Source organism: Pagrus major, chromosome 5 (assembly GCF_040436345.1).
Source record: "Pagrus major chromosome 5, Pma_NU_1.0".
Classification (NCBI taxonomy): Eukaryota; Metazoa; Chordata; class Actinopteri; order Spariformes; family Sparidae; genus Pagrus; species Pagrus major.
The window spans coordinates 6,006,807-6,033,061 of record NC_133219.1 but is presented as its reverse complement, the minus strand read 5'-3'; the positions used below and the strand labels follow the sequence as shown (position 1 = coordinate 6,033,061).

General features: G+C 39.9%; 1 protein-coding gene across 1 annotated transcript in view; it reads left to right on the top strand.

Annotated features, from left to right (window-relative positions):
* Positions 1-26,255, top strand: part of adgrd1 (adhesion G protein-coupled receptor D1) — a 48,877-nt gene that overhangs the window by 19,614 nt on the left and 3,008 nt on the right. Inside the window, exons 14-20 of the mRNA XM_073466362.1 lie at positions 17,489-17,562; positions 18,110-18,233; positions 20,273-20,376; positions 21,128-21,239; positions 22,046-22,199; positions 25,449-25,515; positions 25,760-25,826. Coding sequence (XP_073322463.1) covers positions 17,489-17,562; positions 18,110-18,233; positions 20,273-20,376; positions 21,128-21,239; positions 22,046-22,199; positions 25,449-25,515; positions 25,760-25,826 — 702 coding nt within the window. The remainder of the gene's footprint in view (positions 1-17,488; positions 17,563-18,109; positions 18,234-20,272; positions 20,377-21,127; positions 21,240-22,045; positions 22,200-25,448; positions 25,516-25,759; positions 25,827-26,255) is intronic.

Here is a 26,255-nt window from a genome sequence, read left to right as displayed (position 1 = left end):
CAGCTCTGCTGTCTGTTGAATCGAGGTGTTTCTATTTCTGTTCGCCTTTATCTCTGATGTAAGGTAAAATCAGGTTTCTTACATTCTTTCCTCTCTAGCACATTACAAATAAGCTATTATACTTATTACTAACACATACTGATTGGAACACACCATGCAAGCTCTTTTCAACTTAACTAAGGCTGCATAGCTCGGACGATGATTTATATTTAGGAGCTACAACGTAATTTGGCACGCAGCGATTTTGGCTCCTACAAAAAGGATTGTTTTGAAATAACTGGTTTGCCGCACAGACCTGGAGCTGGTTTTAGTCAAAAAAGTGACTATTTTTGGAGTTTTAATCTGTTTGGCACCTGGTGGATAATAATCACCTCCCTCGCTTGGAGGCAGAGAGGGCAGCTCACACACAGTATGTGGCAGACCTTTTCCATCATTGTTTACGTTGCTCTTTACTGTCTGCACAAGTTAAACCTCAAAGATGTCCTCACATGGCACCGGTTCAGTGGCTGGGAGTTAGTTGATTTGCAGCTGACCTCTCTGTTTATCCTCAGAAACAAGACAAGCACCCAGTAACTTCATTAAAGCCTCAACCTGGGAGGACTGAGTGTGTCAGCCTCCTCATCTGTTTTTTCATGCTGTCATGGTTACAACAAGGCCAGTGTGCCGTCCCTTGTACTGTACAAACAATCACCTACCGTCATGGCTCGGACCCAAGTGTCATCCATTTTCACTACCTGACACCTGCCATGATAAAATGGTTTTACGGTGAATTAATGGAGTCACAGACTTGTAAAGAAGCGTGAGGTCACGCCATTCCCAGCTGACTCAGTCAGATCCGAGGTCCCGCCATCACACATTATGTGGCATAGCGGAGCAGGTTTGATACCCAGACAAGGTGTTATCAAGGCTGCTGGAGGCCCACATGCTTTCTCACGCCATTCGGCCGGGTGTTGATTGGACCCTGGCTCCATCAGTGATTTATTACAGCTGTCTAACTGAAGGGGAGAAGAAGGGAAGAAAAAGGAGGGTGGGAAGCGTTGGGGTCTGCAGTTAAACATTAATACATACATAAAAAGGCCGAAACCTTCTCCGTGTCCTCTTTTTTCCGTCAAAGCATCACACTGCTGGTATGAGATGAATGAATGGAAAGATTGATTTCATGAGCAGGCGATTTATGGGGTCAAAACTGAGAGGATTTAAAAAACAGATCTTGACAAGAGGGCCTGACTTTACAGGCTCATAAAGCAGTGTGTCAGTTTGGCAGCTCCATAAGAAGAGCCAAGGCGAAGGGTGGAACAGAGTGGCAGCACTGGAAGAGCGCTGGTGGTCTGTATTTGTCCCTCAGTTCACTTGTATAATAAGTTTTATATATGATTAGCATGATGCCTCATGAGCATGTAGGCTTTAGTAGCTTTATAAATGCAAAATTTCACTGCACAACAGCTGTTAGCATAGATTATGAGGTCATCGACGGCTGTAGTTTGTTGTCCTTGTTGATTTAACCACTGGTAGTCAAGAATTAAAAAAAAAAAAAGAAATTCATAAAAGGGTCACATGTTGGGAGCGTGACGAATCAGGGAAGGACATGACTGATAAGAACCAATCAGGAAGCTAACATGGGTGTTGGTGTCATTGTTTCCAAAAGTCATACAACTCCATTGTTTTCAAACTAAAATGGGGTCAGCAGCTTTTGCAAAAAGCTCCATTGTAAGGATCTAAAACGCTGGAGGAGTGCGGACACTAGGCGTAAATGTACCAGAAGTTGTAGCCTTTGAACTACAGATCATTACCTTTAAAGAAATTCTTTGTCAGTTTATCATTTGCCTTTTGCTAGAGAGTTAGATAAGAAGATTGACAACTCTCTCATATGTGTATGCTAAATATAAGGCTATGGCTAGCAGCTGGTTAGCTTAGCTTATTTTAAACTGGAAACAGTGGCCCTAACGACTCTGAAACTCAGAGCTCACACGTCCTTAAGGACTCTGTAAGGACACTCCCACACAGAGTTTAAAAGCCTGCAACTCCCCTCCAGTTAGTTAGAACTGAAGAAGCCTCCTGAAACAAGTCCAGTTGCCTTCAAAACAGCACTTAGAATTACCATGACCTGGATGACTGAGAACCTTCATCAACACTGGAAACAGGGTGAAACTGCCAGCCTGGCTCTGTACAAAGTAAACTAAAATAAAATCCCCCCACCAATCCGGCCAACAAGCTTGTACATTCTGCGCATGCATGAGGGAAAATACCTAAATATAAATATAAATCGTTGTTATGATTAAGCAGCATTTTTTAACACCATTCTTGTGAGTATAGACACTTTTTATTGAGAATATGTCCAATAAAAAGTTTCATATTACACTGGTGAAGAGGAAGAGGAGAAAAATAAGGAGAAACCACACTAAATGGGTGAAATCATAGATACTACATCAACACGCTCAAGGGGCTTTCCCTTTTGTTTCCCATTTTCTTTTCTTACCTGAACAGCCAATCAGAGTGGTTTCTCTGCCGCCAATTCTATAAAGCCCCCAAAAAGGGCCAGCTAATGCCAATGATGCACCACAACGACTAGAGCCATGAACGCAATTCCTTACAGTCGACCGTCAACCTGGTGTGTCAGGGACTTTAAAGCTGCACAGAGTCAATCGACCCAGGCAGGAAGTCAAGACAAGAACAGCATAGGGCATCCGGTCAATTTTCAAAATATAACACCCTGTGACACCTATAGGCTACAACGCAAGGAAAGTCAGAAAAAAAACCAAACATAAACACAACTGAAACAGTCACAAATACATTGGTATCATATGAAAACTGTTTTAGAGATTATAATGCAGAAAAAGATGCTTGGGGTGATTTACAATAATTAAATTCCCGGCGACATTCACTGTTTCAGTTCACTAATGTCATTTTAGAAAGTTAAGTTAGTTAAACTTTAAAATATCCTGCCTTCGTTACATATCTTTGTCACTGTGTTTAATAATAGTATTGACTTCGGCCCAAAAATGTAGTGTTGTTCTGGCTCTACTACTCACCTATGGTTGAAGTAGAAAAATCTTTTCTACACACACTGAATAATTGCATGATTTTTTGGGCTAACAACACGATCACTGAATTCATCATTTTCACTTTCTGAGGTTACATTACCGTTACTCTTTCAACCCAAATAACAACCAAGTGACTGGACTGAAAAACTGTTGTGACTAAGTTTTCTGTGCAGCTGTATTCATCGGTTCCCACCCAAAATTTAGGGAACATGTAGGAGCGTTTGGTGGGAATTGAGTAAAGAGGTCAGGGGCAGAAAGGATCAACTGGGTGGTTTGTGTTTACAAAGACATCTAGACTTGTCGGAGCTTCCCATACGTGTGGAAAGTAATGGATTAATTGTTCAGCAGCTTTGACAATAAACACGCAAAGGTTACTTAGCGCTTTGTAGGCCGGTGCTGGTATCAGTCCTTTCTGCCACAATAATAATCGCTCTTTATTGCAAGTCTTTTTATAACTCCCAGCACACGCCCAGCTTAAACCTTGTGGGCAAAATCTCTCCTCCGTCTCTCTCTCGTTCTCAAACACCCACACCCATCCTTACACCAACACACATACAAATACAAGCCGTGTGAGCCAACATACTGATCAATCACAGATGGAGCTGTTCCTCTCTTGCCAAAAGATTTAGTTTCCCTCAGGGCCCCTCCCACAACACCCCCTTTCTGTCACCCCTCCAACCTCGACCACCACCTCTCACTTTGCTCTGAACAGAGCAGAGCTTATGTCAAGCAAAAAGAAAAGGTCCTGCTGTTGATTCTGTCAAGATGTAAAATCTTAATTTTTTACCCTTCTGTGCTGCCATAGAAAGACTTTTCTATGGCAGCACAGGAGGGTAAAAAATGATTTAGAGCTCGTGAAACAGCATTCAAAAAGAATTTCAGTTCCCGCAGTTGTTGCAGCATCAAGAAAGTTTTCGCTGTACTACAGTAAGGTGATGTAATTTTCTGAATTTTCTGAACAGACTGTTCCACTTGTTAAACACTTACCCTCTTAGTCATTATAGACACATTACTGATTCTCAAAAATCTCACTGTGTTAATATTTTGTGAAAGTACCAATAGTCATCCTTACGATACTGTTGCATTATCGAGATTGAAGAATTTGTTCATCGTCCTCTCCTGGCATTTATGAAATGCTTCTTCAGGGGATTTCAAAAAGATTGAGATGTATATCTTGTATCGCGTTATATTCTAAAAATATTGCACTATTATTTAAATGCCATATCTCCCAGCCCTTTGTTTCTTTGTTTTAGTCAGGAACATGTACTCGTGCTAGCTACAGCAGCTAGGAAGAAGTGTTCATTTTTTGCAAAAAACTTAAATGAACCCAACTGAATTAATCATTTTATTCATTAATTCATATTCTGCTGCTTATGCAAGTCCAGGTTGAATTGCTTTCATTACAAGTTATGACCGAGAAATACTGAAAGAGGTGTATTCTTGGACGATTTGTCTAAACCTAACCCAGATGAATCTGCAACCAATTTAACAAGCGATTAATCATTTATGTCATTTTTCAACATTCAGCTGCTCAAATATGGGTATTTTCTGCTTTCATAATGTTCTATGATAGTAAATTTAAAAATCGTTGGGTTGTGGCTTCTTAATCAAACAAAACAAGTTGTATCCTTAAAGTGATATGAAGCAACAAGATCATCTTTAGAAAATTGTGATCGTCAAAAATGAGCTAAGATTTTTTTTTACTGTTTTCTGATGTTTTTACAGACCAAATGATTTATGAACTGATAATGAAATTAATCTTTGGTTTCAGTCTTAATAGGACATGCCCATCTGAATATGTTTTATGATCATACTCCAGTGTGATCGTATTAAATTGAATTCTTGGAGAGCCCTCTTTTGTGAACTTCTGAATAAGATTTAAAGCAGCAAGTTTAAAAAAGAAAAGTCAGTTGAATGTGGTCCTGATTATGACTATGAAGGAAGTAACAAAATTCATGATTGGAGCTTAAAAGCATGTTAATGTGTAACATCAGTATCGCACACAGTGTGGGAACTTTGAGTTTCAGTTTTTTGCTTCAGCAAACAGATGTTCACAAAACAATACTTTTATTTTGACATTCTCAAATGTGAACAAAGTGAGATAAAATTTTAGAAAAAAGTTGGTAAAAAATGTCACTGTTTTTCCCAAAGCCTAAGATTGTGTCCTCAACCCAAAGATATCCAGTTAACTGTCATAGAGGATGAAAGAAACCAGAAAATATTCACATTTAAGAAGCAGGAATCAAAGAATTTTGACTTTTATACTCAATATTCATAGTTACAACAGATGAATATATTTATCACCCTATTTCCCACATTAGAATTTCTCTACAGCCCTCAACTTCTGATTGCAAACATGTTTCTAGAAACAGACCAGAAACCAGAGAAATATTTTAGTGGCCTCATATGAAAGCCTTTGGGAAATGAACACATGTGAATTTATGCATGGAGAACCTCTCCCGCTGTCATGTGAGTTTAGTTCTAAAAGGAAAAATAGCTTGTTGTATTTGTTGTTTTGTAGTAAAATCCACAGTGCAGTGTTTCTGTGAATGTCAACCACTCAACAAAACAAACACAACTCTGTAATTTCTGGTTGTTTAATTGTCCCCAGTTGTCCTCATACCCTACGTACCTCTCAACACGTCTCGTTGTTTTCTATGTTCATCTCAGATACTGCGCTGAGACCACAGCTGCATGTCTTATTACATTTCCCCTGACAGCATGATCTCACTAAAGGCCAGTTGTGTTACTCCACATTCTGCATGTGGATCAGATGAGATCTGTACTCCATCAGAGTCGCAGGTTGTGTCAGTCAGATGCTTTAATATATTGACCTTAAAGTGGTTCAACAGGCAGGTTTTTCTCAAACTACAGGTCAAGTTTTGAGCTGTGGTTGGTCTTTTTGAGCCTGCTGGACTGAGTAAAGTGACACCATACCTCAGTGTGCTTTCCCAGACATACTTGCAATAAAGTGTTTCCTTCCCTGCCTAAATTTAACAGCAGTGTAGCGTTTGAGAAATGCATGGATGGCCTCTCTGTTGTTATGCAGAACAATTTAGTCATTGTAAAAACCTGGCCCCACCCCAGCCAGCCTTTCTGTTGACTCAGATTTTATCACGGTCACTTACTGTACACACGATTATGGAAGCTCTGAATAATGTTTTGAGACTCTGCTGGCAGCTGCACTGTTAAAAACTGATATCTATACCAAATTGAGAGAGTACAGTCCAAATTACACCCTGGCTTGCTGCGCTTTCAAATATTTGGAACGTTCGAGGGAAAAGCAGAGGATTGCTTACTTATGCACTCACACTGTTCTGTAATTTTTTTGCTGCTTTTTAAATTTAGCACAACCAAAGCCTGTATTTAGACTTCTTTGCTCCTTTGCTCTTGTGGCTGGATATTGTCATACCAGTGCTGGGTGGAATGTGTGGGTGTGTGCAGGACTTTTTTCTACAAATGATATTTCATATTAAGTCAAGGTCCATTCTTGAGCCCTTTATGTGGCATTCAACTGCATCTCATGTTCTCACACTAGTATAATGCTCTGGAAAAAGCTCTTAAAATGACTAAAACTACTGTCTCCTTAAAGGTTCTTTATTCTTTCAACCAGAACTTGGATCAGATTTTATTCCGCTGTGACTGAAAGTTATATATGTATATATATATATATATATATATATATATATATATATATATATATATATATATATATATATATATATATATATATATATATATCTACATTTGAGTTTGTTTACAGTACCCTACTGTCGAACTGATTTCACTGCAGCATGCTTTATCTGAATCAGAATCATAAATACTCTATTGATCCCCGGGGGTACATTGGATATGTAACAGTTGCTCTTCTGGAATAAAAATATCACACTATAGAGAGAAAAGTTTGTGGAACTAACAAGGAAAATCAGTATGAATGCATTCTCCTGTGTCTCCTTGTCATTGTATTGCTCTGTTTGAACAGCAAAGGATGCAGTCATTCTCATGACCCGCCCTACTCCGCCTCTGATTGGTTGGCTTTGTTGGTCTGTTCTCTGTACTTGACTGTGTAACTGTTAGAGTACATTCAGACCAAATCCGGTGGTGCAGCGTTTCCTCACAGGGGGTGGGAGGGTCACTCCATGGTCCGTGTGTGTGATGTGTTGGGAACCCCCGCTGATCAGTCCGCCGAAAGGCGAAGCTGCTGTGTTGGTCCAACAAGTGACTGTTTGTCCTCATTGACGGATTAAAAATAACAGTAAACAACCAGGATGCGAGGCAGATAATTACAGTGTGTTTTAAACTGGGGCACAAGACCAAACAGAGTGATCATAAGTAAAACATTACACTACACAGAGAAATGTTCCCTCTGTAGCATTTAGCCATGCTAAATAACATAACACTATTTTACTCCACCTCTTATCTGCTGTCATGCCTTTGCCACAATAGGTTAAGCATGCTGGTCCAACAGTGATCGTCGGCATCCATGGATGTGTTTTAAACTGGTGTACAAAGCCAAACTGAGTGAATACACATGACACACTACATTACAATCCACTGTGGTTTCAGTCGTAAATGCTGCAAGTCTTTTCACCAGCTTTTGTGATTAGCCAACGCAATGTGATCTCGGCCTGTGTTTCTCCGAAAGATGAGTCAGCTTTAACTTTTTCACCGCAGCCGGCTGCCCTTTTTCCGGAGCCCCCTGTGGCACGCACCGCCCCAGCCAAACGGACAAACTTCATTAAAGTGAATGGGAAAACCTGTGCTTTTGCTGCGCCGCCTGCAGGCCTGTTCTCAGCTGTCCTCCTGTGTCACCTCCCTCTTGATGCCCTGTTCGTCCCCCAGTACAATCAGAGGGAGGGATTGCTACTGGATACCGGCTGTTGTAATGTTTTGCAATTGTACATATACCAATGGCTACTTTTTACGCATGCTTAAGTGATGGCTGGCTACTTTTATTATACTATAGAAGGAAGGCAGAAATACATCAAGTAAAAAGTAAAAACAAATTGTATATGAATAAAAAATGCTGTACACGTCACATTTATTATTAAAGGACATTGTTCAAGTCATTTTTTTCTCTTTTTTGGGAAATATTGTTATGAATATCTTACCGTGGACCATATATTGTGATGATATTGGACCATGAGTTTTTGGTATCATAAAATCCCTACTGTTCAAGGTACAAGGTACAAGGTAAATGTATTTTTCATTTTTAAACAAGGGTTTAAATAATAATAAGAATAATAATAATAATAATAATAATAATAATTTGAGTCCTGCTATATATATATTTTAGTGTAGAGTGTTGTTGTTGAGGATGAGTTCAGGAGTCTCAAAACCTGGAAAGGAAGCTGCACCATAGTCTGGTGGTATGGCAGCAAATACTTATGTATCTTTTGCTAGATGGCAGCAGGACAGACTGTAGCTGGGGTGGGTGATGTCTTTGAGTAACCTGTGGGCTCTGCGTAGACATCTCACTTCACCGGTGTCACTGGTGCCATGTAGATGGTATCAATGATGCTCTGGGCGGTTTTAATCACCCACTGTAGAGCCTTCCTGTCCTGGGCTGTGCACGAACCACGCCAGTTTGTGATGTTTCCAGTCACGATGCTTTCTATTGCTCTTCTGTAAAAGAAATCTTGCTCCAGAATTTAGACTTCCTAAGTTTCTGTAGGAAGTAGAGACTTTTCTGTGCTTTTCTAACCAGGGTGTTGATGTGTGATGACCAAGATAGATTCTCAGTGATGGTAATTCCAAGGAACCTATAACTGTTCACCTGATCCACCTCAGCTCCACTGATGTAGACAGGGGTGTGTGTCTTTGCCTCCTTTTTAAAATCAACAATGAGCTCCTTGATCAGAGCTCCTGTGACTAGGAGGTGGCTGAGCACACAGCCCTGGGGGGCTCCAGTGTTGAGCACTAACGCAGAGGAGGTGTGATTGCCAATCCGAACTGTCTGGGGTGTGCTGGTGAGGAAGTCCAATATCCAATTGCAGAGTGTTGTACTGAAGCCCAGAGTGTTAAGTTTTCCAATCAGCTTCATGGGTAAGATTGTGTTGAATGCTGAGCTGAAGTCAACAAACAGCATCCTGGTGTAGCTGTTCTTATTCTCCTGGTGTGTGATGACTGAATGAAGGGCAGTAGAAATGGCTCTGTGAATCTGTTGGTTCTGAAAACATACTGGTGAGGGTCCAGGCTGGCAGGGATGTTGTCTTTGATGTGCTGGAGAACCAGTTTTTTGAAGCACTTCATCAGGATGGAGGTGAGAGCCAAAGGGCAGTAATTATTAAGACTAGGTACAGGAACGATGATGGCGGTCTTGAGACAAAAGGGAACTCTTCTGTGAGAGTGAGATGTTAAAAATGTTAGTAATGACATCAGCTAGCTGATCAGCACATGTTTTCAGTACATAGTATATGAGCAGCTTTATTTACAGTATATTCACTCTCAGCAGGATTTGTCTCACATCCACTGTGGTTACAGACAGTGGCTGGTTGTCTGGAGGTGGAGAAGACTTCACAACTGAGTCTTTGTTGAGACAAACACAAAATTGTTTGCTGAAACAAACATAAAATGTGTTCAGCTCATCCGGCAGTTTGGTCTCACACATGATGGGGACGCTCCTGCTTTTGTAGCCTTTGACATTTTGAATCACCTGCTACACAGCTTTAGTGCTGTTGGTGTTGCAGTCCCTCTCCAGTCTCTGCTGATGCCAGCTTTCAGTCTTGCTTGTATGCTTCCTTGTCATCGGACCGAAAGGCAGCTTTTTTGGGTCTGAAAAGAGCCCTCACCTCTCAATTCATCCAGGCCTTATGGTTGGGGAATGATCTTACTCAGGCTGGGGGGTTAGTCGCGCTGCACACCTCCAACTTATCAGTGAGGTAACAACTCCTTTTCCCCCATTAATGTTATCAGGTTTTCTATCATCACTGAATTTAAATCCAACATTTTGCCAAACAGACACTTTTGTTTTTCGCTTTGAGAATAAATCATCCGCCATCGTCTTGTCAGTCAGCCCTCCTAACTCTCTCCATGCTAAAAGCTGAATGTGACTCCTGTTACTCTATGCTGTGACTCTGCTGCTGGCCCTGCCGCTGCACGGAGCAGACACCTCCAGCAGTAAGTAATCATAGCGTCTGCTGTGTTTTGAAAATTCATATTATTCCATGCCACAGACATCTTTGTCTTTGCATCAGAAATTCGTAAAAATCCACTGTCCATCCACTTGAACTGCGTTTGAGCACCAAGCATTATTTATGTAGGCACATAAATCCTCTTAGCGGAGTCCTGTCGGCTCTGAACAAGGTCTGCCCATCCAGTGCAATAGTTTAATCCGGGATGTTAAGGGTTAACCGCGTCTCTGTGAAGATATGCGCACAGCAGTCTGTGATTTCTCTGATTTCTGATGAGTCACACCTCATCCATTCTCCTGTCCTCTGACCGGACATCAGCCATAAAAAGAGGAGGAACAGCCCTTGGTCCAAGCCGGATCAGCTTTGCCCTGATGATGCGTTTCTTTCCTCTCTTCCTGGGGACTTCCACTCGTCAGATGCCGCTGGTGGAGATCATCTCGCGGCCTGCTGCGCTCAGTCCAAACCTCACACTTCTTTTTTCAATGTTGGTAAGTGCAACTCTATCGTAGGTAAATCGTGCTTCAGTAGAAGGGGGCATGAAGTTGAAAAAATAGAAAACTATATCAAAAATGTAATGAGGATTGAAGGATCTACTGGCTGTGGCTTATACGTGTGCTGCCGTCATCATAGCAACTGTAATAATCAACATCCCCACTGTTGAAGATTACAAAGCTTCAAGTTAATCAGTTTGAGAGTTTTCTTTCAATAAACATCAATTATGGGGCGCGCTGGTAGCTCACCTGGTAGCTTCCTTCACATTAGCATGGATTTTAAGCAATACAACCAGTAGAGTCCACTGCTCAGAGTCAAATTGGTCTTGCACGGACCTCCACATTTCCTTCGCCACCGTCCAATCCTGTCCAATCTCCTCCCAGCTGTTCTTTAGTAACTGTTTGTCTCTGTGCCCAGGTAAAGTGACATCATACAGATGTTTAAAACTTCTCACCAACTGGCATGCTCAAAAAGTTATGGCATTTTAAAAAATTCTTCCACGTCACCTGTGGTCATGTCTCGCTTAAACTATTGGCTACACTGGTACACTGCCCCCCATGACTTCCAGAGGTACCACTCCATTACAGAAATATCTGTAAACTTTCAGAAAATGTGCAGAAATACAGACGGAACAAACGCATCGTACAGACAGAAGGCTCCGTCCCTATGCGTATCTTAAGTTGACCTTAAATGAGCCTTTACCTGTTTTATCTCACTAAAAAAATAAAATTATAAAATTAAAAACCTCAGAAACACGAAAAAAACATCCATTATAGTTACACTTTCAATAAGGGACACAAAATCTTGTGTAGTTACCCAGGAACAAATCAGAAACTAATGAGGAACTAACTTCTAGTTAAGCATTAGTTAATGAGTAGCTAATTGGGAAACAAGTCAGGAATGAATCAGGAACAAAAAGGAAAAGGAGACTTGTCAACTAATGGACAGGTACTCATAGACTTCTATGAGTACCTCACTCAGGATGATGCATCACTTTCCCCGGAGGGACACAAAAAAGATAATAATGAAGTAATAAGGGACTACTTAGTATTCAGTATCACTACCTGCACCCAGACAGTAACTAATGGTTAAGTAATTAGTAATAAATAAGTTGTTACTAGTTTTGTGACGTTTGCGGGCTGTTTCAGAGCCAATCAGAAACTATTAACTATTACAACTAGAAAGTTGTAAATATGATCGATTCACAGATATTCATCAAGTCCTGTGATTTGTTCTTCACTTGTTTCTTCAGCTCACATCATTAACTAATCATTAGCTACTCTATAGAATTTGATCAGGAGTTACTCATTACCTTATGGTTAACTGGCAGTTATTTCCTCATTTGTTCCCTAGTAACTACTCAGTTTTGTGTCCCTCATTGTAAAGTGTTACCTAAATTATTTCAGACAGAAGTACGTGTGTGTGTGTTTGTGTGTGTGCATCAATTCTTTGGGTTGTATTACTACCAGTACTAGCCTGTCTGTTTCGAATTGACTGTTGCAACAAGGATGATGGGTGGTGTGTAGCTCTGTCCATCTTTTCTTTATTAGCGCCTTGCTTGAGAACCGTCTGTCAAAAGCTAAGATTTAAATTGGCTCAGAGTTGCTCGGCGTCTTGGGATTTGCAGACACACATGCTGTCGACGTTTGCTGAAGCTAGCTCGACCACAGCAAGGCTCTGGCTTCCAACTCCGCCAATCATGGAAGGTCTGAAAGACACCACAAAGGACGGAGAAGCTTGCGTTCATACAAATTGCTGGGTTCTGTCTGTCGTCTACGACTTAGATGCTTTTGTGAAGCATGAGAGTGTTTATTTTCATCCCTCATCTTTTTACCCAGCAGGCTCAACACACTCATTAAACAGCAGAATTATGAGGCATGCTCTAGGTTAGCACACCTCAGACTGCAGCCAGTGCTTCTCATGTTGATGGTGATCACTTTTGTTCCCAATAATAACTGATTGGTGTGGTCGTGTAAATGACAAGGCAAGGGTGTGTTGTCATCAGGATACAGTATTAAATATCTTTTAGGTAAAACACTATTGTATTACAGGTATATTATGATGATGACATGGCAGCTAATTTTTTTCCCTCCAAAATAGTTGCATCATGATTTACAGTGATTTTATCCCCCTGCAGCTGTTTTCACTGAAATATTTGTTAATAAAACACAGGACTCTCACCACGTATTATAGCTGCCAGTGATGGAAAGTACAGTCATTTTTGAGGTACTTGTACTCTACTTGAGTATTCCATTTTCTGCTACTTTATACTTCCATTCTTCTACCTTTTGGAGGCAAGTGTTTTACGTTTTACGTGCGTTTTACTCCACCACATTTATTTGATAAATTAAGTTACTTTGCAGATTGCATGCTGCATCAGAGCCAAAGTATTTCTAAATTAATTTATTTTATCGGCAATCAGATAAAAAAAACATCAACATTGATTTTGATAATCAGAAAAATGCTGAAAATGACATTAGTGAATCAACCCGGCCAATAATCAGTCGACCCAAAGAACAGTATATACATACAGTACATGTGAGTATGTGTATAACTTACTTTTACTTGTACTTTTGATACTTATATACATTCAATATTAGATACTTTAAGACTTTCACTCCAGTACTATTCATATGGGTGACTTTCAATTTTACTATAGTAATATTTTAACACAATATCTCAACTTTTACTCAAGCATGACTTTTGAGTACTTTTTACAACACTGCTAGTATCACATTTAATTAAAATCTGGAAATACTTACTACGTATGTACTTGTATTCTACTGAGTATTTCCATCTTATGCCACTTTCTACTTCCCTACATCTCAGAGGAAGTATGAAACATTTACCCTGTAACATTGACTTCATATAAACACCTTCTTATATAGTTATATAGTAGCTTGCCATTTACATTGAGATCTTACATTTAAAAAAAATGTAAACTTCTAAAATACAATTCACCCACATTAAAAAATGAAACCAGTAGTTCCTGACATTTTTGGCTTAAAAGGGACAGTGTCTAGATGAGGTCACGTTTAAGGTGTCTATAAGCTATTAGTAGTTTCACCAAAGAGTGATCTCCAACCTCTAAACTTATTATTACATTAAAATAACAGTTTGAATCCCAAAGACAGTAAAGTTATCTAATATTTCACAAAACAGCAAAGATTTGAGAAAAGGTCTTCCCCCATTAATTATTTACAACCACTCAGATTTATCTTGTAACCCTTTAGAGGATGCCTGACCTCTAGGTTGGGAAGTATTGGATTAAACCATCTAACTAGGTACTAACTTTATATAAAATAGCTTGGTCACCAGCTACAACATTAAACTTAAGTATCATTATGTCATACATGATAGTCACAGAACCTTTACTTTGATGCTTTCACTGCAAAGATGCCCTTTCATAAAAGTGGGCTGTCTATGCAGTAGAAAGCAGAGAAAACAGAGAAAAATGGCTGTGGTATTCCCTTCTGTTCAAAAGGTAGAAAACCTGCAAAAAAACCCAAATGCATTGTATACTGCAAGGTGGGCAGATGTTTCCCAAGCAAGCAAAATTAAGAGAAGTTTACCATTGTTCATTTGAATAAACTACCAACATTATAGTGATACAAATCTGACTGGAAATCTGTAACGTTCTCATTAGGGGGGGGTTTGAATGCAGGACCTTCACTTGTAATGGAGTATCTGTACATTGTTACACTGATAGCTGTTGGTGAACCTGGAGGTTGAAGATTTTGGACAGTTTCACTACGTTGAAGGTTAAGTTGTTGTAAGAGTTTAGAGTAAACTCTGAAGGTGGAGCTGCATCCAGTGCGCCATAGAAACATAGAAGGAACAGAAACAACTTGACTATCTATGATTTATCAGCCTCTGTCTCTCTGACTCCTCTCCTTTATCAGTCACTCTGCATCACTCTCCTGTCACTATCCTTCACTCTGTTCTTCCTCTCTACGTCTTTTCCTTTTACGGGGCTCAAATTGATTTCCAAGGCGGCCTTCTGTCTTTAATAAAGATTTGGAGCACCAGCTCCAGTCTTGGCTGGTGGCTGAGGCCTCAGGGCACCGAGGGAACAACGGAGTGCGCGCAAAGCTCGGCCAGATCTCTGAGTGCAATTTTAACACTCACACCAGTGACTTTCAGGGTCCTTCACCTCACCTGAAATATTTCAACTCATGCTTGACCTGCCACAAACACACAGTTGCTAGAGAGGAAGCACAGCCAAACAGCTCTCCTTATATGTATGATGGTAACAGGCTGGCAACACTGGCTGCATGAGCTGTGCGTGGCAGAATGTCTTGCTTTTCATTTTGACGTCCACAGGTAAGAGCAGCCACACTGCTGGCTTGAGTCGTGCTTCTCACACGCGTGTCAATTGAGGCTGCAGCGGCGGGTCATCTAGACATTCAGAGTCTCACCTGTTTTATGTGGAACACGTGCACGGTTCTCAGCAAAAATAGACCTGAAAACAACCTGTAGACAGTCATATCGACATCATACCAGCGTTTCACTATAGTTCTAAAGTCTTTCTCTGAAGAATATGTCACAGACATTAAGAGAGTACACACAACAGGTGAAGGGCAGTTTCATCCCTGTGCACTCCCTTTTTGTTCTCTCCCTCCCTCCCTCTCATTCCCCCTCCCACTTACTGGCTCTTTCAATGGGGGTTAAGGAAAATCACGTTTTCATATTTATTGATAATCATCAAAACCATGTAAACAGATAAGAGCAGGCAGGAGCTGCGCTGCAGGAGCAACGCTGCCTATGTGGAGTCACAAATGCAAGTGATCCGCAGCAGCTCAGCAACGCAGCCGCCACACATGACACAAGCAGCCAATGTGGCCAGCCAGTTTGTTGATGTATTTTAGCTTGTGTCTGATGCATATTATGGTACAATAACGGTGGCTCGTTTCCCGTGAGCCAGACTTTACATTTCATGCTTAATGTAGATAATTAGTCCTCCTTCGTTACACAGGAACATTAAAGGCTCAGCGATTGTAGGGAACAAATATGACACTGTAAAGCAAGCCTTACAGTGTGCCAATTACAGTTTGTCTCTCTTCCATCTGCTTTCATTTACACCCAACAAGAAATGTGAGTTATTAGCCCACAAAGGAGCAGTAAACTCACCCACAGGGTTACTTGCAGCTCCTCAAAGCTGGCGGCAGGCTCGTGATGACGGGATGCATTTACAGCGCTCTCGTGGTTCTTGGAGCCGATGTGCTGCCTGCTCTAATGGGCAACATGAATATCTATCCATTGCATTCATCTCCAGGGTCACAATACATGATGACTAAAGAGCTGCATGTGTGAAACAGACAGAATGAGAGCAACGATTTAGTTACACAATGAAGTCTGAATTGAATGAAGTCGTATTGTGCTTTGTAATATGAATCACAGAGCCTATGGGCCAGGAAACAGACAGCCTGACTGTCAGTTTCACTCTCACTCTCACTTTTTCCAGAAGGAAACAGTGCAGACGCAGTCCATCTAATCATACACTTATTCAGTCTAAGAGTGGAGGCTCGGGGAAGGAGAAGAGGTGTGCAGTCTCTTAGTATACACCCAAGCAGCCAATGGAAGTGTTGTTTTCTTCGGATGACAGATTGAGGAGGGTAGTGGACTGACCTGAAACTAGGGCCAAGCCCCAATTACTGCATTCTTGCTCCGTAGCCATTAGCTCACTGTCTCTTGGGAGTCCAGATCTCATATGAAGGAATGACATGGAAAAAGTGAGTTATAATCAAATAAGATCCTTGAAGACAGTAGGGATTTTCTCTCAGTGTAATAATCACCTTTGCTGAGTGTCGCTCTACGTCTTGTCTGTCCTCTAGTATGATCTCACAGCACTTTAGCTCAAGTCTTCTTTCTAGACATTTAAACACCCTTTTGTATCAGAAGCAAAAGGAATACAGTGGTTTGCTCCTCTCTAAATACAAAACTGTTTTTTAGTCTTAAGGGAACAGTTCACCCAAAAATGTTGTCATCATCTTCTCACACCCAAAATGGGAAGTTGGTCGAAGTTTCGTAATCCACAAAACCACAGCAAAACAGCAGTGCACCATTATTCTTAACAATTGAAGTAGCCAGTGACTGAAAAAAATCATAAAATGGCTCCATACATACACATCACATACTCCATGCATGTGAGTAGATAATGACAATATTTTGCTATGCTGTTCCTTTAAAATATCTAATATATCAAGACGTGATGCTTTTCTTGAGCATATGGATGGAAATAAAGCAAAAGAGTATTGAGGAAAGAACGCTGCTAATATGTGTCTAAAATAATTCATGCCATCATCTTGATTAAAGCAAATATCCCAAACAATTTTCTCTGAGAACAAAGCTTGCAATTTAATGTGCCAGTACAATCCCAATGCAAATGTTTTTCTACATCACATTCTGGGCGGCTGTGGCTCAGTGGGTAGAGCAGGTGACCAGCGACCAGAAGGTCACTGGTTCGAACCCCGGCTCCCCTGGGCAGAACCGAGCCACATGCCAAATTATCCTTGAGCAAGATACTGAACCCCGAAATTGCTCCTGACACGCAGTTGGCACCTTGTGTGGCAGCCTCTGCCGTCAGAGGGCCCTGCGATGAGCTGGCGACTCGTCCAGGGATATACCCTGGCCTCCGCCCATATGAACACTGGATTTGGCCCCAGTAAGCCCCGCAACCCCCCAAAAGGGGGGATAAAGCGGCAACATTCCCGCGACCCTCACGGATAAAGCAGTCAAGAAAATGAAATGAAATGAACTGAACTGAGCATTCTTTTCTCTCACAATTTAAGATCTCAGGTTTATGTCACTTTTCTATTTCAGACTAAAGAACAGCAGGAGCAAGTTCTAAATCAAAGCAACAAAGTCTTCCTCTACTGTGCCTTCTTGGACTACAGGTGGGTTTGTGTTTGTGAATCAGATGCGGCATGTCCTCATTATTCATTCAGATGCAGAGCCAAAGAGATTTTATCTTGATTGTTGCATGTTCTTTTGCTCAAGTCTTAAAGGTTTTAAATCATAAGAAATTACCAATGATTTGGAAAAGGTGCGTTTCCTTTTTCTCATTCAAATCAAAAACATCCAGTGTTGCATGAGTTGCTGTTTCGGTTTTATGTCTCTTGAGCAACAGCCCCGGTGATCTGATAAATGGAGCCAAAACACAATTTAGAAAGTATAAATCATTTCTAAAGGGAGTGTGTTTTAGTTGGATTCAAAGGCTTCCTTTCCTTACTCCCCTCTGCCTTGAGGCTAAAGTAAATTATTGGATTGCCCTGTCAGATTGCCCTGGTACATTTAGCTAAGAAATCTCTCTGTGTGCCTCCCACGATGGATCATGTTGAGTCATCCCTGCCAGCAGTCTAATTTTTGTGTGTTTTTTTAATCTTTATATTAATATACCTCTTGACTGTCTCTGTAAATAATAATAGTTGTCATCTTTTTCAGTTCAAATGAGGGAATATGGTCCAATGAAGGTTGTGTACGCTCAGATGGGAACATGACGTACTCCGTGTGTTTGTGCAACCATCTCACCAACTTCGCCATACTTATGCAAGTGGTGCCCTTAAAGGTATGTTTTGGCAACTGTTTAAAGCAGCCAAGTCAGGAAAGTCGTAGTTTTTCATAAAACTAATAAAGACTGTGAAAATATGTAATGGTAAAGACTACACAAGGTCTGAAATAAGGTCCCATTGGTTTCCAGCAGATGGGCGGGACTTCGGCTCTCAGTACTCGTTGTTGTAGCTATCTTTGGCTGTAGCTATGACAAGTTAAAATATCTTCTGTGAAAAATGCCTGTTGATGATTTCCACCTCTGTGCTTTTCTGTTACTAGGTCATTTTTTAAGAACAGTAAACCTCCCACTCCTTTTTAGAAGAAGGTTTATCACCAGCGGTATTCAAAAGTGTGTCCCTCCCTCTGTGTCTTTGTCACAAAATAAGAAAGATTTTTTAATAAGATTTTCAGGAACATTATTGGACAGGAAACAGTGGTTTACCACACAGTAACCCATCAACCAGAAGCCCCCGCTGCAGCCTCTGGACAGTTTATCGTTCCACCCCTTAGGTCAACTGTAAGCAGACCCACACAGTCACAATGTCGGTTTCACTGGTGGTTTTATACTGAAGCACTTTAGACAACTATGATTAAGTGTGGTTCTTTTTGGGTCACTGCACAGGTCAGTGGTCCATTCCTTTAAGGACCACAGTCTGCACTTGAAACCATTCCTTCAACTGTCCCTCTGAAACATCTCACCCATTCCCTTCTCTGAACACTTTCCCGCATGCTATTTTACATGTACATTTTCCTCATGAAGCTCAATTTGAATTCCAAAGAATATATGCCATTGCATTGACTGGTCAGCATCCACGATGGCTTCTTTAAATAAAAAAGACGAGCTAAGTGGGCCAGCGCTGTATTTAAGGAGCAGAAGTCTATTTGATGCTATACTTTCCCTTCGCCAGTCTCTAATTAGTGGGCTGCCTCATCCCTCAGCTGCGAGGGAACATCCCACTGATCCCTTTTTCTGGGAGGCTCAGACTCCTCTGCCCTCGTAATGACAAGGCACATGTGAAGACTGTTAATGGAGAATTAAACCCAAACCCTCAAAATAGCCTGAACTCCAAAACAACATCATGGCTGTACGCCATGTGGATATGGAGAAACACAATTATCGCTTTTTAGACAATATATACATTTATCCCAAAATCATAAAAAACAGGTAATTGACTGTACTTTTACAGTGACTCCATGCAACCTAAAAAACAGTTAAATTAAAAAAAATGTAAAAAGTACACACAGAAAACAATGTAGCTTCAAAATAAGTAGAGAAAGAATTAATACAAGATGTTTTTGCCTTTGATAAGTAAAACAAATCTGCCACAACAAGTGAAAATTAGCTTGGTGAGATTTCTTGAAATCAGTCAATCAATCAATCAATCAATCAAACAAACTTTATTTGTATAGCACTTCATACAACAAAGTAACCGAAAGTGTTTTGTCACAATTAAAACAACACACAGAAATTATTAAATATATTATTATTATTATTGTTATATTCTGTGCAATATCATATGCAAAATACTGTTGCTGTAGCACTGTAAATGATTACCTATTGCAGTATAACTCAATATTATCTACATTGTAGTTATAGTGTAGTACCAGGTATATATCTAACATCTCTATTTCTAATAGTATTTATTTTTCTATGTGTATATAGTTGTTGCATATCCTAGTTTTAATGCACATATTTTCAGTTATTTTATATTTTTATATTCTTACTCTTATCTTAACTTATCTTTTCTCTATTTATCTGTTCTTATAATCTTGCTCTACTCTGACATTTCTATTTTAGAAGGAGCTACTGTAGTGTATCCAATTTCCCACTCAGGGATCAATAAAGTATTTCTGATTTCTGATGACAATATGCCCATACTTTAAGAGTAGAACTATGAGAGTCAGTATTGTGTTCATCATCATACACTATAGCTGTCTGAGTGTCTGATACAGTCTGAATGTGGTACAATGTACCGACCCACCATGTAGGCTAAGTAATAATGTTATTACATGTGGTCTTGTCCATTGTTGATAATGTTGTGTCTCTCTGCACAGCTCACTACTGGCCACAGGGTGGCACTGTCAACCATTGGTTATGTTGGCTGCTCAATTTCCATCTTCTGTCTCGCCATCACTCTGGTCACTTTTGCTGTTCTATCGTGAGTATTATCAGTTCATCACATTAACAACCTTTGATAGAACATTGTTAACATTTCACACTCTTCATCAGTCAATTTTAACATTTATTACATGACATACACATTGCACATTCATATTTGCACTGTAATTGTTCTCACCATATATATTATTATATATTTACATATCATATTTTAATCATGTTATATATATCTGCCTGAATAGTAACCTTTTTATTTACACTGCACAACTAACCTGTGCAATTCCTGTTTGTATCCTGTTCAATCCATCGTTCATGTGCAATTATGTTAATATAATATTAATGACTTTTTTTATACTTTTTTAGTATATTACAATTATGAGGGCAGTTATTCTGTGCAATTAGCTTCTTGGTCATATCTGTATGTGAAGGATGAAAATATTTGTACATTTGTTTACATTTATTAAATCTGCAAATATGCAAAGTAACTAGAAACTGAAATTATCAAATAAATGTAAAAGCACAATATTTGACTCCATAATGTAGTGGAGTGGAAGTATATAGTAGCAGAAAATAGAAAAACCCAAGTAAAGTACAAGTACTCAAAAATTTTACTTAAGTACAGTACTTAAGTAAATGTACTTTGTTACATTCCATGTAACTACGTACATTCTATAAAGTCTACATGATCACAAATTAAATGCAAATATTCAAATCCTTTTATGTTTTAAATGCTACACGCTCTTGTGATTAAAGTACTATAAAGCATTGATGATATATGATGTTGTCTGCAGCTCAGTGAGCACCATCCGTAACCAACGCTACCACATCCACGCTAACCTCTCCTTTGCCATCCTGGTGGCTGAGATCTTACTGCTCATCAGCGCTCGCTTCGACCCGGGCACGGTGGGTACACAGTATAGATTATATTGATGATTATACGGGTTGACATTGTCATAATATGAGACTTTATATGGTCTTACATTTTGGATGTCGTTATTTTGTCATATGGCACAAGTGTTGTCTTCCCTGGTTTTCCAAATCCAATCCAAATGTATTTATATAGCACAATCAAAACAACAACAGTTGGCCAAAGTGCTGAACAGTCAGAAAGAGCAAAAAACAACACAAAAAACATAGGAACAAGAAAGGCACCCCTCAAAAAAATGTGTTTTGAGACGGGATTTAAAAACAGGCAGTGAAGAGGCCAGCTTAACATGTAGAAGCAACTCGTTCCAGAGTTTGGGGGCTGCAACTGCAAAGGCGCAATCTCCTCTGTGTTTCAACCTTGATCTGGGGACAACCAAAAGCAACTAGTCAGTTTTATAGGCTGCATTACAGCAACGTCATGTCATTTTCTGAACTTACCAGACTGTTCTACTTGTTCTTATACTACCTTTACCCACTTAGTTATTATATCCCAATTATAGATAATTATTTATCAATAAAAGTACCAATAGTCATCCTTACAATATTGTTGCAATACCAATATCAAGGTATTTGATCAATAATGTGATATTTGATTTTGTTGCCCAGTGTGAGCATTTATGAAGTACTTTTGAAGCGATTTCAAAATATCGATATATACTGTATATAGTGTATCCGGAGTTAGTCTATAATATTGTAACATTATTTTATGGCCATATTGCCCAGTAACAATTATTATGATGGTGAAGATAATAAAAAAGTCTGATTTTTTTTCCCCGTCCCAGCTGCCTTGTAAGGTCATGGCCGTCCTGCTTCACTTCTTCTTTCTGAGCGCCTTCGCCTGGATGCTGGTGGAGGGCCTCCACCTCTACAGTATGGTGGTGAAGGTGTTTGGCTCAGAGGGCAGCAAACACTTCTACTACTATGGCATTGGCTGGGGTAGGTCTGCTCTGCAGTCTCTCATTACTAAATTTAGATGGAAAAAAGCTTGTCCTCAATTTCACCCAGTACCCTGCCTCCACCTCATACCAACACAATGTTGTTAACATGGTTGATATTTGTAACTTTTTACCTCATCTTCTGGCCAAATATTGTAAATAACAATGACCCTGTTAAATAAATATGCTTTGAGTTACATTCCAGTATAACAATGATCTCTCCTGCTCTCAGTGAACCAGAGTTTGATGGACAGATAAAAAGAATCTGGGACATACATTATACTGTCTTTGACTGCTGTGAGGAATGCATAATCTCTCCTTCACATGCTGAACCCATTAGTGGAAAAATGATCCTTTTTTTTATTACTTCCTCTCTTCTCGCCAGAGTAATTTTTCATTTTGTGGGGCCAACTGCAAATTATGTGCTGGAGACTTGTCTGACAGTTATACATAAAAAGTAAAACATTTTTATAATGAAGTACTGCTGCTATTAGCTGTGATAAAGGCTGTTTACTACTTTATCTTTCATTTCCTCCTTTAAAGTTAAAGTTCACCTGTAGTGTAGTTGTAGTTATGCTTGAGCTTTGGCATCTAAGTTATTCCCAGAGAAATTAGCAATTAGCAGCACGGTAGATGAATAAAACCACCACTGGGTTTAAAAGTGTGTGCAAAGACAGGTGCTACAATGGGAGGATGGAAAAAAGTGTCACGTGTTTAAGAGGGCCACAGGACTGTTTGCTATAATTAACTGAGGCACACTTTTGGACAACACTGTGGAGGTTAAAATACTGTATGAATTATGTTTTAATCACTGTTTGGCCCAAAGCTGTCATGTGTCTGTGGCCTTGGTAAAAGACTGACGGTGTACTAGGGCTGATTCCAATCCTATTACGACTTAAGAAAATGAGTGTTGGTAACTTGTGTGAATGTTGTCAGCGACAAGGCTGCATTAGTAACCCTGTCATCTATGTGATCAGTTCCACAGGGGCGCAGATTTTGTGTGTGTCAACTTTTATTTGTGGTATTTTGATTAAAGGTTCCCTGTTGAGTTTGTGACCACAGGTAGAACTATAGAGCAGTGTTCTTAAAGAGTGGGTTCCCATTTCATTCACATGATGACATACACAGATACAAGCAAAAAGGCGATGCAATACACATTCCTGCCTGGTTTTTACGCAATAGTGCTTAGTGACAGTTGGTGGCGATAATGCACCAAAAAATATAGCAATGTGCTGACAAAAGCAGGGAAGAAGAAGACTGATAGCAAGCAAACATTGATGCAATGAAGGCAGGATTTAAAATACTTAAACATGCTACAAGGACACACTGCAAAACAGTCTCAATTTAATACTGATGTCCTATAGTTATTCCTAATGCCTGTCACTGATTCTGACTTATCTGAGTCAGATAATTGCGGATAATTACATTTTATTTCCTCCATTTTCCTGTGATAACGAGTTAATTTCATTTGTTTTCTCGAGATCTCGAGTTATTATCTCGAAATAACAACTGCCATTTTCCCGAGATAACGAGATAATTTTCTAGAGATCTCGAGATAACGAAACTTTGTTTTCCCGAGATAACGACATAATAACTACATAGCTGGTCAGCTATGTAGTTAATGACGACATCAGGCTCACTTAGATTGCGCCGCCGATATAGCTGAAGCCTTGCTAACCGTCTTTTTAGATTATGCACACTAATGTGTATATTATCTGTAATAGCAAGGCATAATGCTATTTCAGCCTGTGTCAGGCCTTGATTGAAAACATAAGTGACGTGGTGATCGATATGCTCCTGCTCCTCTGACATTGCTACACTGAATGATGTTTCCTGCAATGATTTAATATACTACACTATCGTTTCGTTATCTCAAGATCTCGAGAAAATTATCCCGTTATCTCGGGAAAACTGCAGTTGTTATTTCGAGATAATAACTCGAGATCTGGAGAAAACAAATGAAATTAACTCGTTATCACGGGAAAGTCTCACACACTGGGGAAAGTGCTCTGTAGTCTGGTGGTACAGCACTAATACAAAGCTTATGTTGTTTGACTATTGTCATATTACGGTTACTAATTAATAGCCAAAAAAAGAGATACATTACTTCGTCATCATTCATCCTGCAAACAGATGTACTGTAAGAAAAATAGTAATAAAAATAAGTTGTGTCTTTCTTTCACTTGGTTTCAAAACAAATGCATACGCTAGCCAGATCGACATTATTATGACAGGAGGCGGTGTTACTCATACCCCTTTTGTCCACAGAGGCCCTAATCTTGAGGCCCTGACCATCGGCTGTATAAAATATGAACAGAGCTACCTGGTCTGAAGTGGAAGTGCCTCAAGCCTGCAGTCTCTATTGTGGCCTGCAGGGGGCGACTCTAAAGGAAGTCTGATTGTATGTAAGGCTTATGAGAAAATGACCCTACTTCTCACTGGATTTACTACCTCAGTAAACAGTTTCCTGATGAGTTTATAGTCTAAATCATTAATTTCAAGACTTCTTCAATACAGCAGGATGTTCATTTTGTAAATTATTGTCACATTTAGAGTAAAAGAGACGATAAAACAGGGTATGCTTCATTGCTGACACGGTGACTGTCAATCAGGATAGAGGCATAGCAATGTGTATGCTCCCCAGCTCCACTCCCTCGTTCGAATATGGTCACTTCTGGCTCCAAAAAACCAAAATGCCGGCAGCCGTAATGCTAAACACTGAGCTTGAAAACGTCCATAAATCAATTGATGACGTCACTTTAGGTTTTCACTTGTTCCTGACATGTACTGTATATCGGCCCTGTGAATCTAGTAATGATTGCATCTTTTGTTTATGTTACTCAGTACTTTTCTCTGGCATTTGCTGCATTTATTTTAGTGTGGAGAGTTGGTAGGAAATGATGTCATGCAGCAAAGCTCCTTGGCCTGAATCAGCCAGGTCAGTCACATTATATAGTATGCGTTTTAACCACAAGGCCAGTAGAACAAAGTGACGTGGCGCATACCCATAAATAAGTACTGTAATTACCACAAATGGATCAATACAGCAAATATAATCAGGCTGCATATGTTATGCAGTCACTGCACTTTACTGGTACATAAACACAACAGGGTACAGGCACAGTGCAAAGAGATCAGATTGTTACCGCAGAGCCCCATAAGATGTTAATCCCGTCATGAGACAGTGTGACATTTTTAGTGAATGTGTAACATGTGCCTTTTGTTTGTTTTTTTCTTTGTTTATTGTCAGGCTCTCCATTGGTGATATGTGTGGTGTCCATGACATCAGCTCTGGACAGTTATGGTGAAGTGGACAAGTAAGTATGACACATGGAATTAATTTAATTCCATCAAAGCTTGGTGACATTGCATAAGAATGACATCACCTGTGGAAGAAATTGGAACTATTAACTGTGTTCATTGTTATTTAAAAGCTTTTAGGTTAACAATCACCACATATGTCATTCCATATTTACATTACAGCATCATGGAATTTTATTTGGAAGGGAACACAGTGTGATTATTGTTTTTTGACTCTTGCCCCTGTCTTTGCTTTCCCAGCTGTTGGCTGTCACTGAAAAACGGAGCCATTTGGGCATTTGTGGCACCAGCTCTGTTTGTCATTGTGGTGAGAAATGCTTTACAGTTCCCATTTTGTTGCGTCATTTGATCTACAATTTAAAGGAAAAGATCTCCCAAAAATGAAAATTCAGTCATTATCTACTCACTCCTGTGCCGATTGAAAATCGGGTGAAGTTTCGTAATCCACAAAACATTTCAACACAACAGAGTTGCAGCATTCTCCTAAACAACGGAAGTAGCTGGGGACCTGTTTTAAAATGTAAGAAAACAACTGAAAAATATGGCTCGTCGGGCATAATCCAGGTCTCTGGGAGCCTAGACGGCCCAAATTGGCTTGGAAAGACGTTAGTTACAACAGTTTTTTTAGCCAAAATCTTCACTGTAGCTGCTACAGTAAGCTTAAAGCGTTAGAATGCACCCTATCTGAAGTGGGTGCACACACTTCACCACATGCAACGCTGGTTTGCTGTGAAGC